General features: G+C 54.8%; 1 protein-coding gene and 1 pseudogene across 3 annotated transcripts in view; both read left to right on the forward strand.

The window, feature by feature from the left end:
- FBXL18 (F-box and leucine rich repeat protein 18) overlaps nt 1-18,745 on the forward strand; it is a 66,852-nt gene that overhangs the window by 36,226 nt on the left and 11,881 nt on the right. The window contains exon 5 of one of the 2 annotated variants that reach the window (XM_025403573.1): nt 2,294-3,652. The exons of the other annotated variant lie outside the window; for it this stretch is intronic. Coding sequence (XP_025259358.1) covers nt 2,294-2,450 — 157 coding nt within the window. The 3' untranslated portion in view covers nt 2,451-3,652. Of the gene's footprint in view, nt 1-2,293; nt 3,653-18,745 lie in introns of those variants that run through there. 2 annotated transcript variants of the gene reach the window in all.
- On the forward strand, nt 4,924-6,641 carry LOC112635439 (annotated as a pseudogene). Its single transcript, XR_003121910.1, has one exon. The product of XR_003121910.1 is annotated as a sperm mitochondrial-associated cysteine-rich protein-like (transcript).

Below are 18,745 nucleotides of genomic sequence, written 5' to 3' on the forward strand. Positions count from 1 at the left end.
AAAAAAAAAAAAAAAAAAGACAAATCACCTTCCATGTCTCGACAGCAGCTCCATGTCCCACTCTGTCGCCCAGGCTGGAGTGCACTGGCGCGATCTCTGCTCACTGCAACCTCCGCCTCACAGGTTCACGCCATTCTCCTGCCTCAGCCTCCCGAGTAGCTGGGACTACAGGAGCCCGCCACCAGGCCCGGCTAATTTTTTTTGTATTTTTAGTAGAGACGGGGTTTCACCATGTTAGCCAGGATGGTCTCGATCTCCTGACCTCGTGATCCGCCCGCCTCGGCCTCCCAAAGTGCTGGGATTACAGGTGTGAGCCACCGTGCCCGGCTGACAGCAGCTCCTTAGCAGCCTCGGGAGCTGGAGCCAGAGGCGGTCGAGTTTGATGTAAGTCAAGTACATGGCATGATGGTTTCACAGGCCAGGATGCATCTGCCACATGACCTGTGGGGTTCACGGTCACGGACATCGCTGCCCACAAGATTACTGTGCAGGGCCAGGGCTGTGATGGCGTCTGTATTGCCAAAACCTCAGGTTTTGTGAGTGCCTTTCTGCCGTTGACTCTGTGTGTCGTGAGTCCAGCACCGCCTCAGGCAGGGTCACAGTGAGAGGCTGGACCCCATTGTCCTTTTCCCTTTAAGTGGCCGCTGTGGCCGGGGGGACTTGACTCAGTGTTGGCAAACAGTGAGGTTCTTTGTTGTGGGTGCCTCCCTGCCTTGCACCCCCTGAGACCCTCTAGGAAGAAGTGTCTGGATTTTTTTTTTTTTCTTTTTTGAGACGGAGTCTCGCTCTGTTGCCCAGGCTGGAGTGCAATGGTATGATCTCGGCTCACTGCTAACTCCACCTCCTGGGTTTGAGGGATTCTCCTGCCTCAGCCTCCTGAGTAGTTGGGACTACAGGCACCCGCCACCACGCCCGGCTCATTTTTGTATTTTTAGTAGAGATGGGGTTTCACCATGTTGGCCACGCTGGTCTCAAACTCCTGACCTCAGGTGATCCATCTGCCTCTGCCTCCCAAAGTGCTGGGGTTACTGTCGTGAGCCACTGCGCCCGGCCTGGATGTTTTTGTCTTGCTCTCTGGGGCACTGCTATGTTTTTCCCTCTGCCTGGAGCTCCTGGGCTGACACTTGGGTCTTTGCATTTTCTTTTCTTTCTTTCTTTCTTTTTTTTTTTTAGAGACAGGGTCTTACTGTGTTGCCCAGGCTGGAGTACAGTGGTGTGATCATAGCTCACTGCCGCCTCTACCTCCGGGGCTCAAGTGATCCTCCTGCCTCAGCCTCCTGAGTAGCTGAGGTGACAGGCATGCGCCACCATGCCTTACTAATTTTTAAATATTTTTTATAGAGACAGAGTCTCCCTATGTTGCCCAGGCTGTTCTGGAACTCCTGTCCTCAAACGAGTCTCCCACCTCAGCCTCCCAGGTGTTGGGATTACGGGAGCAAGCCACAGTGCCCGGCTTGCATTGCATTTTGGCCAAATAGGGCCAGTAAGACTCTGCTGGTGACCTGCTCTGACTGGGGGGGGAATCCTTGCTCTGCTTCATGGCCTGCTGGGGGACTGTGGCTCGTTGTAGGGTTGTGGGGAAGGCAAAATGAGGTCATGTCTGTAGAGCTCAGAGCCGTGCCTGGCACTTGGTGGGCACCCCGTGGCAATTGTGCATGAGTTTCCATGCATGCAGGCTGGTCGCCTGGGGGCGGGGGCTTTGGGAGCGTCGCCCACCTGCCATTTGTCATGCGGTCAAACGTGTGCTTTTCCCGAGTAGCCGCTTTGGTGTCTGCTCCTCTTAGTGACTGCTGCTGCCTCACTGACTTGGGAGTCGTACCCCCTTGAGGTGGCCCACGTGCGGCTGTGGGGTGTGGACACCTGTCCCTTCTCTCTGTCCTGGCCGTGGGACATCCATGGGCCAGGTGCCTTGAATTTGCCACTCCTGCAGTGGGGTCCCTCTGCTGCCTCGGAGCACGGCAGCCTGTCCTGGCAGCTCTCCCGCATCTGCAGAGCAGGGTTGGCCTCTGGGGCCTCTGATACTCGTGGCTGGCATGGAGCAGGTGCCCCCTGAACCTGGAGAGAAGCGTGTTGCCTGTTCCCGGCTGCCCTGCTCCTCCTCAGCTCTGGCTGCCACGTACGGGGCCCTCAAGGCACATAGAGGGTGACTCTCACAGCAGGCCTGGTCTCTCCGGGAGCCCCAGGTGAGCCCAGGTGGCGGGGGCAGCTGTGAGTGCCTCCTGGGCTCCCCCGGCAGACTCTGCCCCCTCCGTGGCCACCCACGTAATCCGCTGACCACCTGTCTCTGGTTCAGCTTCCAGGCCGAGCGGCCCGCATTGAACGTCGTCATCTTCCCTCTGCTCCACGAGGGCCTGACCGACGTCATCCGGGACGTCCCTCTGGTGCACCTGGATGAGATCACCTTATTTAAGAGCAGAGTGGCCGAGGAACCGCCGAACCTGTGGTGGTGAGAGGCCAAGCCGCCGCCCATCGGTCTGAGTCACCTCAAGACGCTGTAGGAGCCTGGGACACCAGGGACCCTTGGTTTGTTACAAGAGGAAGAGGGCCTCTCTCCCGGCCGGCCACGCCCCACCTGGCTCCTGGGGCTCCTGGCATCTCTGAGGCTCTCTCATGGGAACTGTTGCTCTGTGAAGTTTGGGTTGAGGGGATGTGCTCTGGTTGACATGAGGGGGGTCAGGGGACCGTTGATGTGGAGGCTGGCTGAACCAGGCTGACCCTTGGGGCCTGGCTTGGGGGTTTGTACACTGAGCCTCAATCCCTGGGGGCCCTGTCGATGGGCCTGGAGGACCGGAACTCCGTGCCATTCTGACTGGGAAGCGTGTCCCTTGGCTGTCGTGTTTGTGGTCACCTGCCACCGGGGCCCCACGGATGGGCGGCCACATGCTGTCCCCCTGAAGTCCAGTCGGCCAGGCTGGTCACCGTGTGTCTGAGTGTCCCCTTGCGTGGCCGAGTGTGACATGGGGAAGGGCTTGCCGGTTTAGGCTGCGGACTTAGGAGTCTCCGTCCCATTAGAACACACTTGAGCCCACTCCTGTCTCTGGGACTTTTCTAGCCCGATGATGCCTGTGGCCCCAGAGAGGTCCCCTGGGGTTGGGACTGCTGGTTGGAGCCTCTCCTATGGCTTTTCAGCCCAATGAGCAGGGCCCGCTTCTCATGGGAGAGGTCTCCTCCTGCTCCCACCCACCCCACAGCCTTCAGCTTCCCTGGGAAGGTCCATGTGCATTCCTGGGGAAATAGATACACATTCGGCTTTGTTAGAATAACGTGCAACATTAAAACCCAGAAAGGATTCATAAGGCTGGAGTAGCAATCATAGGACCCCATTTCGAATGACTTTATTTAAGACTTTAAAAATATTCAGCTGGGCACGGTGGCTCACGCCTGTAATCTCAGCACTTTGGGAGGTCGAGACGGGTGGATCACAAGGTCAGGAGTTCAAGACCACCCTGGCCAACATGGTGAAACCCCATCTCTACTAAAAATACACAAATTAGCTGGGCGTGGTGGTGGGTGCCTGTAATCCCAGCTACTCAGGAGGCTGAGGCAGGAGAATCATTTGAACCTGGGAGGTGGAGGTTGCGGTGAGCCGAGATCACGCCACTGCACTCTAGCCTGGGCGACAGGGCAAGACTCCATCTCAAAAAAAAAAAAATCTATATATATATATATTCAGTACATTTTGGGAGGATCACTTGACCCGAGGAGTTTGAGACCAGCCTGGGCAACACAGGGATACCCCATCTCTTAAAGAGAAAAAAATTAAAGCTATTCCAAAAATGAGGACACCTTCCCAGCGTCCGAGGCCCAACCCCATGTGCCACGCTGGTCACCTCTGCCGCCTTCCACCTCCAGGCGCTCCTAGAGCTGTCCCTGGGCTGGTGGCTTCTGAGGGGGGCTGTAGTTGGGTCCTGCTCGCCTGGACCGCCACCTTGGCCGCTCTTGGTGAAGGGCCCCTTGCCCAGCCTGCTGTCATCCTCCTGGGTTTCCATGTGACAGGTCCACCGTCCTGTGGGGCGGTGTCTCACATTTGCCTTGCTGTTAAAAAATGGGGGACACTGTCCCCGGGCCTCTGATCACCGGCCCTGCCCTTGGGCGGGGATGGTTCTCAGCAGCTCCTTGTCTCAGAGGCCTTTGGAGAACTGGGGTCAGAGCTGTAGGGAGGGACAGCCCTCCTGTGCAGGCTGCCTCCCAGCTCTCCACATGGCAGTCTTGGCACTGCCCTGGCGCCTCTGCTCACTGGCACAGGTGGATCTGGGGTTCGGGGTCTCCTCCCACTTCACCCTGACTTTCTTTCTTGTATGTATGGGGTCAGCGCCTCCTCTCTGAAGCCCACGGGTCCTCTCCCAGCCCCAGGCTGCACCCAGTGCAGAGCCTTTGCCTCCTGGCTGGAGAGGCCCGTCCGCAGGCTAATTTCAGCAGAGCCTGATGGTGGGACCAGCACCAGACCACACCTTTGCCTCCCAGAGGCCTCCTGGCCCTCCTGTCACGGCCTCTGAGAGCCATACCCCTCGGCCCCGTCTCCTGACCTGCAGGCCGCAGGACCAGCTGCCCACGGCCCACACACACACTTCCTGGGCATTTCTTTAGAGCTTTAAAATCGTACCTGGAGACCACCAGGCGCAGTGATCAGATCCGGTGGTGTGGTACCTCCCAGTACTGACCACTTCTTGCTCTCAGACTGAGGTGTGGCAGGAAGGGGATGTGGCCCAGGAGGGAGGCAGGTGGCCTGGGAGTCTCCCGGACCCTCAGTGAGCCTGTGTCTCTGGGCGCTGCAGCTCTGCGCCCCTCTCCTTTCTTCCAGAACATTCCCCACTGGGGCCAGAGAATTGCGTTTGCACCAGGAATGCATCCTGGCGTGTGTATGATCACGCCTGGGTGTCCTGTTCTCATGAGCAAGCGGTTTTAACCAACAGCATAATTTATACTCATAGACAGGACTGGGGGAAGGGCCGTTCCCGAGACTGGGGTACAGTGCCTTGGAAAGCACCCCCGAAACAGTAGACCTTGTATTTTTAGTGTCCCCTGCAACCATCCTTTGACTTGGAGCAAGAATTTCCGCTGCTGCTACCCCCGAGATGGGCTTCACCAGATGTTAATAACGTGCTTATTTTCGCTAAGTGCTATTTTGGCACCAGTGTTAGTTGCAATTTATATTCTGCAGCATTTGATGCTGGGAAAAGAACCCACCCTAATAGTCCCCAGTTGGCAGAGCTTGGCTGTTAAGCGGCAGACCATATGCTGCCTGCCGGAGGAGCGTGGTCAGCACTTGTCCCCGTGACTGCGTGCGTGTGCATGCGTGTACCTGTGCCCTGTGTGTGCACGTGTGACTGCATGGGTGTGCCTGTGTGTACCTGTGCCCTGTGTGTGCACGTGTGCCTGCGTGCATGTACCTGTGTGCACGTGTGCCTGCGTGTATCTGTGCCCTGTGTGTGCACATGTGCCTGCGTGTATGTGTGCCTGTATGTGTGTGCCTGTGTAAACCTGTGCCCTGTGTGTGCATGCGTGTGTGAGTCACATCTTCCCTGTGTGAGTATGAGGGAGAGACTGAGGGGTTGGAGAGAGGGTGGAGGGGAAAAGGTATGTAGCCCTTTGTTCTTTAAAAGGGAGAGCTCCTACTTCTCTGGCTGCCCCGTCCTGCCTGTGCCCCCAGCTCACCCCAGACCTAGCTGCTATTTATTCTCCTGACTTCCTCCTGGCCCTGCGGCCCCATGGCCCTGTGGCCTGTGACCCTGCAGCCCCTTGTCCCGCAGCCTCCGCCCCGCCGCCTGCTCCATGTCACCAGGCAACACTGGGCCCCACCAGGCTTCTGAAGGTGGCCCAGGGCAGGCACTTGAGCCTGAGGACCTAGAGCAAAGGTGCCTTTCTGGGCCTTGGGTGCTCCTCTCTGCTGTATGAGGCTTTTCTCGCTTTCAAGGGCCCGTCCAGCCCAGGGGAGCTGGGTGAGGGCTGCTTCCTTCTGCAGCAGAGGAGGCGGGCTCTATCCCTGCCATCCGCTGCCCCCAGACGCCCTGCCAGGACACAGGCCTGAGACGTTTCTTCTCCAAGAGGCCGTCCCGGGACCTGTGTGTGCACAGGGCGGGAGGACACTCGCTGCTTTGACCCAGGACTGCAGCCAGGATGGGCTGAGCTCCTCTGGCGCTAAAAACACACAAGGCGTGCCTGCCAGCTCAGCAGCGCCCTCCCTCAACCACTCCCTGTGCCCGGACCCAGAGCCACAGGCCTTTGGGCCCAGGGGACTGGGGCTGGGCTCAGGCTTGGGCCTGGGGGGCTCATGGAGGGGCCAGGCCTAGAGCAGTAGGGCTGTGACAGCTGAGGGCTGGGCCCCTGCCAGCCAATGAAGCTCCAGATCAGTGTCCCGGCCTTGGAGGTGCCAGCAGTGCTCCTGCAGGGCTGGAGGGTGCTGGAGCCCTGGATGCGGAGACCCTGATCTCCCAGCAGGCAGTGCTGTGACAGCCTCCCACCTCCTCTTCCCCTGTTATCTGCTCGTTTTAGGATCTGAAAATGACAGATTTTTTTTTTTTTTGAGAGGGAGTCTTGCTTTGTCCCCCAGGCTGGAGTGCAGTGGCACGATTTCGGCTCACTCACTACAACCTCTGCCTCACAGGTTCAAACGACTCTCCCACCTCAGCCTCCCGAGTAGCTGGGATTACAGGCACCCGCCATCATGACCAGCTAATTTTTGTATCTTAGTAGAGACGGGGTCGCACCATGTTGGTCAGGCTGGTCTTGAACTCCTGACCTCAAGTGATCCTCTTGCCTCGGCCTCCCAAAGTGCTGGGATAACAGGCGTGAGCCACCGCGCCTGGCCCATTACGGAGCTCTTGTAAGAAAGCTTGTGAAATTCATGGACAAGGTGTGGCGATGAAGTGTGGGGCCGCTAAACCGGAGGCAGAGGAGACGTCGACCGCCTCCTGTGGACGTGGGCAGAGCGCTGCTGCCAGTTCCTGGTAGCCTTGACCACGACGCTGGGGGGCTCTTCATGATGGCCATGGGTCTCATTTGCACTTGGGGGTGTGGGTTCAAGTTAGAAGTTTCTAGATCTACTGGGCATGATGAACACAAACCCCACAGACACTGAGGAACGCCGTGGTGGCCGTGACTCGGGCCAGCTGTTATCAGGGCTCCTCTACTCTCTCAAGCTCCTTCAAGAAACATGGGAGGGGCTGGGCGCAGTGGCTCAAGCCTGTCATCCCAGCACTTTGGGAGGCTGGGGCAGGAGGATTGCTTGAGCCCAGGAGTTCGAGACCAGCCTGGGCAACATAGTGAGAGTCTATCTCTACATAAAATTTAAAAACAAGTTAGCTGGGAATTGTACGTGTGCCTGTGGTCCCAGCTACTCAGGAGGCTGAGACAGGAGGTTGCTTAAGGCCAGGAGTTGGAGGTTGCAGTGAGCCAAGATCACACCATTGCCCTCGACCCTGGGCCACAGAGAAATACCCTGTCTCAAAAAAACAAAAAATAAAGCAGAAATGCTGAAGGGGTTGGTTTACGGGAAAACCCCAGATCAGAACACCTGGCTACTCTCCCGCCCCAGACCAGTGGACCTGGGAATGAGGGTTGGTCCTGGGAGGCTTTTCTCCAAGCTGTTGCTGCCAGACCTGCCGGGGGAACCCTGGCCACAGAAGCCTCCCAGGGAGTGAGCCAGAGCCTGGACCGCTATGTTGTTGATGTGTCTGGGGCAGAGGGTGGGGAGTGTGCAAGGGTGTGTGTGTGCCGGGGGGTGTTCACGGGCAAGCATGTGCGTGCCTGTGTGTGTGCGTGCCCCTCCCCTGCAGCCGCTGGTGGTACCTCCCTCCAGCCCCTTCGCCACCCTCTGAGCATTGCCCATCCGCGTGAGACTGCCCAGAGACAGCAGAGCTCCACGTGTTTTTAAGGCGAGACCTTTCCCTGGCCCCGGGGGTCTTGCCATATCTCATGACCAGGTGCTAAATGACCCTACATGCATTACCTGCCTTTTGATGACCAAGCTCCCTGTCCCCGTCCCGCTGACTTGCCCCCATGGCGTCTCACGGTGATGCCTGCTCCTGACTTTGGTGTTCCCTGTAGCAAACTACCTTCTGGATGGGAATTTTCATGTACATGTGTGGCATGTGGAAAATTTCAAATAAAATGGACTTGATTTAGAAAGCCAGGCAGCCGTGTGCTCCTTCCAGCAGGGACACTTTGACCTCTTACCTACAACCCCTTCCTTGGGCCCGAGGCTGGTGGCTTCGTTCACTTCAGATGGTGGGGGGTGGGTGCTGTGCTTGGGTGGGGTGCAGGTTGTCTGAAACAGAGGTGTGTGGATGGAGACACAAGACCCAAAGTGGGGAGCAGAGGGGCACACACTCCCCAGGGGGCATCAGGAGGTGACAGCTGAGACAGCCTTGGGCTGGGGAGGCCAAAGGTGAGCGAGGAGGCTGCGTAAGTCAGGATGGGCCTGGCAGGGAGCAGTGCAGGTGCACTGGCATGGTTGTACAGGCTGCACACTGCAAAAGCCTCCCCGTGGTCTGGTGGCAGCTCAGACGGCAAAAGTGGTAACTGGCTGAAGGCAGGCAGGGCCGAGTCAGCTTAGGTGTTCCCCCGAGGCTGTGGAAACAGCCTCAGCCTTGTTCATTCTATTTTATTATCATTTTTTGAGATAGAGTCTTGCTCTGTTGCCCAGGCTGGAGGGCAGTGGTGTGATGGCTCACTGCAACCTCTGCCTCCTGAGTTAAAGCATTTCTCCTGCCTCAGTCCCCTGAGTAGCTGGGATTACAGGCACCCACCACCATGCCTGGCTAATTTTTAAAATATTTTCAGTAGAGACAAGATTTCGCCATGTTGACCAGGCTGGTCTTGAACTCCTGACCTCAAGTGATCCACCTGCCTCGGCCTCCCAAAGTGCTGGGATGACAGGCATGAGCCGCCAGGCCTGGCCCATCTTAACCATTTTAAAGTGTGTAATTTGCCAGCAGAGGGTTTTTTTGAAGAAAAAAAAAAAAATAAAGTGCATAGTTCAAGCGGGGGGCGGTGGCTCATACTCGTAATCCCAGCACTTTGGGAGATCAAGGCAGAAACATCACTTGTGCCGAGGAGTTTGAGAGCAGCCTGGGTAACATAGTCAGACCTTGTCTCTATAAAAAGTACAAAAATTAGCTGGGCATGGAGGCGCACGACTGTCTGTGGTCCCAGCTATTTGGGGGGAGGCTGAGGCAGAAGCATTGCTTGAGCCTGGGAAATCAGTGTTGCAGTGAGCCATGATTGCACCACTGCACTCCAGCCTGGGCGATAGAGCGAGACCCTGTCTCAGAAAAAAAATGAACTGGCCGGGCGCAATGGCTCACGCCTGTAATCCCAGCACTTCGGGAGGCCAAAGTGGGTGGATCACGAGGTCAGGAGATCGAGACCATCCTGGCTAACACGGTGAAACCCCGTCTCTACTAAAAGTACAAAAAATTAGCTGGGCGTGGTGGCGGGTGCCTGTAGTCCCAGCTATTTGGGAGGCTGAGGCAGGAGAATGGCGTGAACCCGGGAGGCAGAGCTTGTAGTGAGCCAATATCACGCCACTGCACTCTAGCCTAAGCGACAGAGCGAGACTCCGTCTCAAAAAAGAAAAAAAATGAACTGCACAGTTCAGTGGCATTAAGCACATCACAGTGTTGTGCAGCCATTACCACTATCTGCTTCTAGAACTTTCTCATCTTCTGCAACTGAAACTGTGTCCCCATTAAACATTCACTCCCCAGCCCCTCCCTCAGCCCCAGGCACCCACCATTCTACTTCCCGTCTCTATGAGTTTGACTCCTCTGGGTGCCCGATAGAGTGGAATCTGGGCTGGGCACAGTGGCTCACGCCTGTAATCCCAGCACTTGGAGAGGCCGAGGCTGGTGGATCACCTGAGGTCAGGGGTTTGAGACCAGCCTGACCAACATGGTGAAACCCCCTCTCTACAAAAAGTACAAAAATTAGCCAGGCGTGGTGTGGTGTGTGCCTGTAGTCCCAGCTACTTACGAGGCTGAGGGAGGAGAATCGCTTGAACCTGGGAGGTGGAGACTGCAGTAAGCCAAGACTGCACCACTGCCCTCCAGCAGCCTGGGTAACAGCGAGACTCCACCTAAAAAAAAGAGTGGAATCTGCAGTACATGTGCTTTTTTTTTTTTTCTTTTGAGGTGGAGTTCCATTCTGTCGCCCAGACTGGAGTGCAGTGGCGCAGTTTCGGCTCACTGCAACCTCTGCCTCCTGACTTCAAGGGATTCTCCTGCCTCAGCCTTCTGAGTAGCTGGGATAATAGGCATGTGCCACAATGACCAGCTATTTTTTGGGTTTTTAGTAGAGATAGTGTTTCACCATGTTGGTGAGGCTGGTCTTGAACTCCTGACCTCAGGTGATCCACCCACCTCAGTCTCCCAAAGCGCTGGGATTACAGGCATGAGCCACTGCACCCGGCACGTGTGCCCTTGAGGCTGGTTTATTTGCTGTGTCAGTTTGGAGCAGAGACCTCCTTTGCCTGTCCTGGGCTCTGGGAAGAGGCTCGGTCCTGAGTGTGGCAGGAGGTGGGAGGAGGGACCAGAGTCCAGATGGGGACAGGGCTGCTGCAGAACGTAGTGGCCACGATGGGGCCCCTCACATGAACTGGGGACTCAGCAATACCTCCTTCTGGCTTGGTCCTTGAGGTGATGGTGTTTCCCTGGCAGAAATGGCGACATAGGGCCGGGAGCCTCCCATCCTGCCCAGCATTGAGCCATTGCCTGCGGTTGACTTGCACCCACTGCCCCCTGGTGATGTCTCGTGTCTGGCTGGGTCGGTGCTGGGGAATTGGGCAGTGGGTGGGGGTGGATCCACTGTGCCGCTGACGCCAGTGGCTGCAGCAGGGGAGAGAGGATGGGAATGCATGCAGCGAGGAAGCCCAGGAGCCCTTCCTTCAGAGACACACTTGAGACTGTCATTACAGCAACAGGCAAGCGGGGAGAGGAGGCGCCAAGGCTGAGCAATAGCCAACAACATTCCATCTTGTACATAACAAGGCACTCCCAAGTTCAGGGTCCAGAACGGCCACTGTGAGGTGCTCACAGCTTCTCCAGGGCAGGTGTTTGCACAGGGGATGGCACTACGACTTGTCTGTTCTACCATGTCTGGAGCCTCTGCCGCAGTGACTCAGCAGTTGGGGACTGAAGTCTCCTGGAAGCATCTTTACTCACAGGTCTAGTGGTCAATGCTGGTGTTGACCTGGACCTCAGTAGGGCCCGTGGCTGGCTGGAACACTTCCATGTGGCCTCATGTGGCCTGTCCATGAGACCTCTCCATGTGGCTTTGTCATGCGGCCTCATGTGGCCTGTCCATGAGACCTCTCCCATGTGGTCTCTCTATGTGGCCTCTCCATGTGGTCTCTCCATGTTGTCTCTCTACCTAGGCTAGTTGGGCTTCCTCACAGCATGGCAGCTGGGTCCCAAGAGCAAGCATCTCCAGAAAACCAGAAGGACGGGCCCTGGCTTTGGCTGTCACATGGTATCACTTCCACACACTGTCGACCAAGGCAGTCCCAGAAGCTGCCACATTCAAGAGATGGGGCACAGATCCCCCACTTGCCAGGATGAGTGTTGAGCTGTCATTGCAGAAGACCTCTTGGGGTGGGAGGTCATGTGACCAGTTTTAGAAAGTGTGTCATAGTGCACTGGGCCTGTTGGTGTTGGCCTTGGCCTTGCCGAGGGGTGTGCTGGGGGTGTGGTGGGGGCAGCAGCTTCAGCCCAGGTCTGGGGGAACTTCTGTTTTCCCACACGCCTCCTGAGCTGATGCTTCTGCTTTCATTTTTGTTTTGAGACAGGGTCTTGCTCGGTCACCCAGGCTGAAGTGCAGTGGCGTCATCCTAGTTCACTGCAGCCTCGGCCTCCTGGGCTTGAGTGGTCTTCCTGTCCCAGCCTCCCGAGGAGCTGGGACTGTAGGTGCGCCCCACCACACCACACAGGGTCTTACTGTGTTGCCCAGGCTGGTCTCAAACTCCTGAGCTCAAGAAATCCTCCCGCCTCAGCCTCCCAAAGTGCTGGGATTACAGGTGTGAACCACTGCGCCTAGCCGTGATGCCCCTGTTTTGTGAGGGGCACTGTGCCAGGGAGGCCAGAACATGTGAAGAGCCCTGAAAAGATCAGGGGTCTGTACCTGGAGTCGACTGAGTGTGTGAAGCCCCCTGGCCTTTGTCCATGTGGCAAGACTTTAAAATAAAATCAAAATGGCCTCAGCTGGGCGCGGTGGCTCAAGCCTGTAATCCCAGCACTTTGGGAGGCGGAGGTGGGCGGATCACGAGGTCAGGAGATGGAGACCATCCTGGCTAACACGGTGAAACCCCGTCTCTACTAAAAATACAAAAAATTAGCCAGGCGTGGTGGCGGGCGCCTGTAGTCCCAGCTACTAGGGAGGCTGAGGCAGGAGAATGGTGTCAACCCGGGAGGCGGAGGTTGCAGTGAGCCGAGATTGCACCATTGCACTCCAGCCTGGGCAAAAAGAGCAAAACTCTGTCTCAAAAAAAAAAAAAAAAAAAAAAAGAAAGAAAAAGAAAAAAGAAAAAGCCCAGCCCTCTGTGTTCCAAGGGTTTGCACTGGAGGCCTCGGGAGTCGTGGCTGGAGGAGGGTGTTCGGAACAGCTAGCTTGAGAGGCTTTGGCTGCCCCCAGGAGCCCTGCACAGCTGACTGGTTTATTGTGGGTGTAGAACTTGCAGGATAGTGGAGGTGGCATGACGGAATCCTAGCTTCGGAGCCACGGTTTGCCGTGACCCTTGCTTTGCAGATGAAGTGGGGGCGCCCGGGGGTCAGCTGCCTGCTCAAGGCCACGCAGCTAGTGGTGGTTAGTGTGTCGCATGGTTATAGAGCCTGGGCGAGATGCTGCACGCTGGGCCTCTGCTCTGCACGGATGAGGGAGGGGAGGCCCTGCTCAGACACCATTGGCAAGGACACAGGGATGTCTCTGTGTGGCTAGAGCAGCCTGGGAACCCGGCGAGCCTTTCTCAGCCATGGCCATCTCCAGGCCTTGGGTGAAGGAGGAGAGCTGCCAGCCAGCTGTGCTGGGAGAGCAAAGGATGTCACCTTTTTCCCTTCACAGGTGCCGGGGGCCACTCTGCTGTGTTCCAAGCCTGGGAAGTGGATGTGCCCCCCCGGGAAGGGGAGGGGGCAGCCTCTCGGCGGGGGGCCAGAGAGGCCTTTCTGGAAGGGGCTTGGGGTCTCCCCTTCCTCTTGTGTGGTGTGTCTTGTGTCTGCCTGCCCTGTGGAAGGTTGGCCGTGGTGACACTCAGGAGCCAGGAGTGGTGACACTCAGGAGCCAGGAGTGGTGACTTGCTGGCCAGGCCTTTCCTGCGGTTTCTCTGGGCAGCTTGGAACTGCAGGTTTCCCAGGGTTCCTGGTTCTCGGGTTTTGTGGCACCCCACACTCTGACATTCACACACAGACGTTTATTCACACACACACCACACCCACACACACACTCACACCTGCACACTCACACTCAGGCTCACAAATCTTCTCCCATGTCACACCCATATCACACACACACAGTTCCACCAGTGCTCACACTTCTACAACTCTCGCAAAATCCACTTGAGCCCACACCTCCACCCCAGCCACACAGACACACCTCTGCTCACCCCACACGCACGCCACTTACACAGACACCCCACGCTTTCCACGGCATGCTCCCACATTCGGATGCACACATGGAGCTTCCTATATGCACACCCTTGCACACTTGCACTCACCCACACCACACACATTCTTATCACACAGCACCTGTGTGGATTTGCACATATACCCCACACATTCACTCACCCACACACAGATAGCTCATGCATTCACACTCACGTGCACACGTACCAATGTGCTCATTTACACACACACGCCCATGTTCACTCATGTAGCACACACATGCTCACATAACTCACATTCTTTTTTTTTTTGAGACGGGGTCTCGCTGTGTCGCCCAGGCTGGAGTGCAGTGGTGTGATATCGGCTCACTGCAAGCTCCGCCTCCCGGGTTCACGCCATTCTCCTGCCTCAGCCTCCCGAGTAGCTGGGACTACAGGTGCCCACCACCACGCCCGGCTTATTTTTGTATTTGTAGTAGAGATGATGTTTCACCATGTTAGCCAGGATGGTCTCGCTCTCCTGACCTCGTGATCCGCCAGCCTCGGCCTCCCAAAGTGCTGGGATTACAGGTGTGAGCCACAGAGTCCACCCATAACTCATTCTTACACACATTCTGCATACATAGTCACTCAGACATGTCCACACAGATGCAGACACACATAACCCCCACTGCTCACACACAGTCTCTATGTCTCATCACACCCAAACACCACACACTCTTACTAAATTCACACACACGTTCACATGCCAAACAAAAGGACTCGATTAATTTTATAAACCTAGCAGTGAACACAACCAGTTCGATTAAAGGTGAACTTAGGCCCTGGCACGGTGGCTCATGCCTGTAATCCCAGCACTTTGGGAGGCTGAGATGGGAGGATCATGTGAGGCCAGGAATTTGAGATCAGCCTGGGCAACACAGTGAGACCCTTGTCTCTACAAAAACTAAAAAGTTAGCCTATCATAGTGGTGTGCATCTGTAGTCTCAGCTACTTGGGAGGCTGAGGTGGGAGGATCACTTGAGCCCAGGAGTTTGTGTCTGCAGTGAGCCGAGATCACCACTGCACTCCAACCTGGGCAACAGAGCAAGATGCTGTCTCAATAACTCACTAACTAAATAAATATAAAAAGAGGTAAACTTAGTTTTATTATGTTCCTTTTCCAGAACATGTGAAAATTTCAGAAAAGTAGAACAGAGGGAAAAGATAGTCCACACCCACGTTCTCACCCGCCCTGCAGTGCATCCGTTAATATTTCAGTAAACGTCTTTCCAGTCTTTGTTCTATGGTCTTAAAAAATGTCTGAGGTGGCCGGGTGCAGTGGCTCATGCCTGTAATCCCAGCACTTTGGGAGGCTGAGGCGGGCGGATCATGAGGTCAGGAGATCGAGGCCATCCTGGCTAATACAGTGAAATCCCATCTTTACTGAAAATACAAAAACAGGGCCGGGCACTGTGGCTCAGGCCTGTAATCCCAGCACTTTGGGAGGCCAAGGTGGGTGGATCACAAGGTCAGGAGATGGAGACCCTCCTGGCTAACACAGTGAAACCCCGTCTGTACTAAAAATACGAAAAAATTAGCTCGGTGTGGTGGTGCACGCCTGTAGTCCCAGCTATTCGGGAGGCTGAGGCAGGAGAATTGCTTGAAATCGGGAGGCGGAGCTTGCAGTGAGCCGAGATCGCACCACTGCACTCCAACCTGGGTGACACAGCAAGACTCCGTCTCAAAAAAAAAATCAAAAAAACAAAAATTAGCCGGGCGTGGTGGTGGGCGCCTGTAGTTCCAGCTTCTCGGGAGGCTGAGGGAAGAGAATGGTGTGAACCCGGGAGGCGGAGCTTGCAGTGAGCCAGGATGGCGCCACTGCACTCCAGCCTGGGCGACAGAGCAAGATTCCATCTCAAAAAAAAAAAAAAAAAAAAGGTTCGAGACTGCAATAATTGGATTTCACGTCCTGCTTTTCTGCTCACACACAGAGTGTGGCCTCTTGGGTTCCTCCATCATTTTAACGACAGGGCTTTGCTGTCTCAAGCTCTTTCTGCTGTCAGACAAGTAGGTTGTCTCCAATGAGTCAGTCTCCTAAGGAAAGAAGCTCCCCTCTCCTTAGACTGGTGTTTTTCTATCTTTAGGATTGTTTCTTTGGAAGAGACTTTTCGTTAGTTGAAATGACTAGAGCAGAGGATTAATATTTTTGCGATGGGTAGGAGCTTTGAGGACCCCAGAGGCGGAGTTGTGTATCAGGTGTGACCTTAGTGTCTTTCCCCGGCGTGATCTGGCCCTCGAAACAGGCAGGACATCTCTCAGCTGCTGCCCAAAAGGGTATTTTTATTTGCAAAGTTCCCTGATTTATTTTATTTTATTTTTTGGAGACTCTGCCTCCCAGGCTGGGGTGCAGTGGCATGATCTTGGCTCACTGCAACCTCCGCCTCCCAGGTTCAAGTGATTCTCCTGCCTGAGCCTCATGAGTCGCTGGAATTACAGGCACCCGCCACCACATCCGGCTAATTTTTTTAGTTTTAATTGAGACAGGGTTTTGCCGTGATGGCCAGGCTGGTCTCGAACTCCTGACCTCAGGTGATCTGCCCGCCTCGGCCTCCCGAAGTGCTGGGATTATAGGAGTGAGCCACTGCCTGTACATTTAAATTGATGTAAATTATGTTGAGCAGTCATTCCCCACAAGCCCCCTGAGTTTGCTTTTGTGTCCAGAGATGGGGTGACCTCCAGCTGGCTGCATCCGGGATTGAGGTTCAGGGTCATAGCTGCAATCTTTGTTACCCCAAGGAGTCCCAAACTCCTGCCTCCCTCCTGCCTCCTGCACAGGCCTTGGCTGGGTCATGGCACAGCAGTGCTGTGACCGGCTGTGGAGGCAGAATAATGACCCCCAGAGATGTCCATGTCCCGGTCCCCAGATCCCATGTTTGTGGGTTCTGTAGCAGAGGAGAATGGAAGTTGCTAATCGCCAACCTTGAGATGTGGAGAGGCTGTGGGATTATCCTGGTGGCCCAATTGAATCACCAGGGCCCTGGAGGCAGGAGAGGAAGCGCTGAGGGCTGGCGGGGGAGAAACACGGGCGGTTGCTGGAGGGAGGACCTCCAGCCAAGGAGCACAGGTGGATTCTAGAAGCTGGTAAAGGCCAGGAAAGGGGATCTTCCCCCAGCACCTCCAGGAGGAGCATGGCCTGCACTTGACCTGAGCCCAGGGAGACCTGTCTCGGACTTCTGATCTCCAGGACTATGAGAGATTTAACCTGCATTTCTTTAAGGCACTGTGTGGTAATTAACACCATTTCTTCCAGATGGGAGGGTTTCTGGTGACCTCTTTTTTGTTTTCTTTCTTTCTTTTTTTTTTTTTTTTATCTGATGTCTTTTCCTAGACTTGTTTTTTAAAAATAGATTCAGGAGGGCCAGGTGCAGTAGCTCATGCCTATAATCCCAGCATTTTGGGAGGCCAAGGCGGGCAGATCACCTGAGGTCAGGAGTTCGAGACCAGCCTGCCCAACATGGTGAAACCTCGTCTCTACTAAAAATACAAAATTTAGCCGGGCATAGTGAGTGGCGCCTGTAATCCCAGCTACTTGGGAGGCTGAGGCGGGAGAATCACTTGAACCTGGGAGGCAGAGGTTGCAGTGAGCTGAGATCGTGCCACTGCACTCCAGACTGGGTGACAGACTAAGACTCCATCTCAAAAAAAACAAAAAATTTAAGAGGTACCTGTGCAGCTTTTGTGCATGGGTGTATTGTGTAATCTGGGGGGTTTGGACTTCCAGTGAACTCATCACCCAAATAGTGAACATAGTACCCAATAGGTAGTTTCTCCACCATTGCTCCCCTCCCTCCCTCTCTCCCCCTTTTCCCAGATTCTATTTTTATTTATTTATTTTATTTATTTTATTTTTTTTGAGACACAGTCTTGCTCTGTCGCCTGGGCTGGAGTGCAGTGATATGAGGTGGGAGGACTGTTTGAGTCCAGGAGTTGAAAGCTGCCATGAGGTATGATCGCGCCTCTGCCCTCCAGTCTGGGCAACAGAGTGAAACTCTGTCTCAATCAATCAATCAGTCAATCAATCAATCAGTCAGTCCACTTCAGGAGGCTGAGGTGGGTGGATCACTTGAGGTCAGGTGTTCCAGAAGAGCCTGGCCAACATGGTGAAACCCCGTCTTGAGTAAACATACAAAAATTAGCTGTGTGTGGTGGTGTGCACCTGTAGTCCCAGTTATTTGGGAGGCTGTGGCAGGAGAATCACTCGAACCCGGGAGGCAGAGGTCATAGTGAGCTGCGATCGCACCACTGCACTCCAGCCTGGGCAACAAGAGCACAACCGTCTCAAAAAAATAATCAATAAAATCATACCTATCATAGATCTGGTAAAACAAAAAATAATTCACAGTCTATTCATCCCAAAGAGAAGTTGCAGAAACTAGATAGGATGTGATCTTTTATTTTGATTGTAAGAAAGTTGTTTATTTTATTATTATTATTTTTTGAGATGGAGCTTCGTTCTGTCACCCAGGCTGGAGTGCAATGGCACGGTCTCTGCTCACTGCAACCTCTATCTCCCGGGTTCAAGTGATTCTCCTGCCTCAGCCTCCCGAGTAGCTGAGATGACAGGTGCGTGCCACCACAACTGGCTAATTTTTGTATTTTTAGTAAGACGGGGTTTCACCATGTTGGCCAGGCTGGTCTCAAACTCCTGACCTCTGGTGATTTGCCCGCCTCGGCCTCCCAAAGTGCTGGGATTACAGGCGTGAGCCACTGCGCGCGGCCACTGTTAGTTTTTTTTTTTAACATCCAAACAAATGTGACTATATGACTCTATGTTCATGCTCCCACCCACTTTTTTTTTTTTTTTTTTTTTTTTCCCCCCCCCCCTTTTTTTTTTTTTTTTTTTTTCAATTAACCATCTTAGTCTTTTTTTTTTTTTTTTTTTGAGACAAGAGTTTTGCTCTGTCACCCAGGCTGGAGTTCAGTGGTGCCATCTCAGGTCACTGCAACATTCGCCTTCTGGGTTCAAGCAATTCTTCTGCCCCAGCCTCCCAAGTAGCTGGGACTACAGGCACCTGCCACCATGCCCCGCTAATTTTTGTATTCTTTTTTTTTTTTTTTTTTTTTTTTTTTGTGGGAGCCTGCCGCCGCCCCCCGGCGGGAGGGGGGGGGCCGGCCCCC

This window comes from Theropithecus gelada, chromosome 11, assembly GCF_003255815.1.
Source record: "Theropithecus gelada isolate Dixy chromosome 11, Tgel_1.0, whole genome shotgun sequence".
NCBI lineage: Eukaryota > Metazoa > Chordata > Mammalia > Primates > Cercopithecidae > Theropithecus > Theropithecus gelada.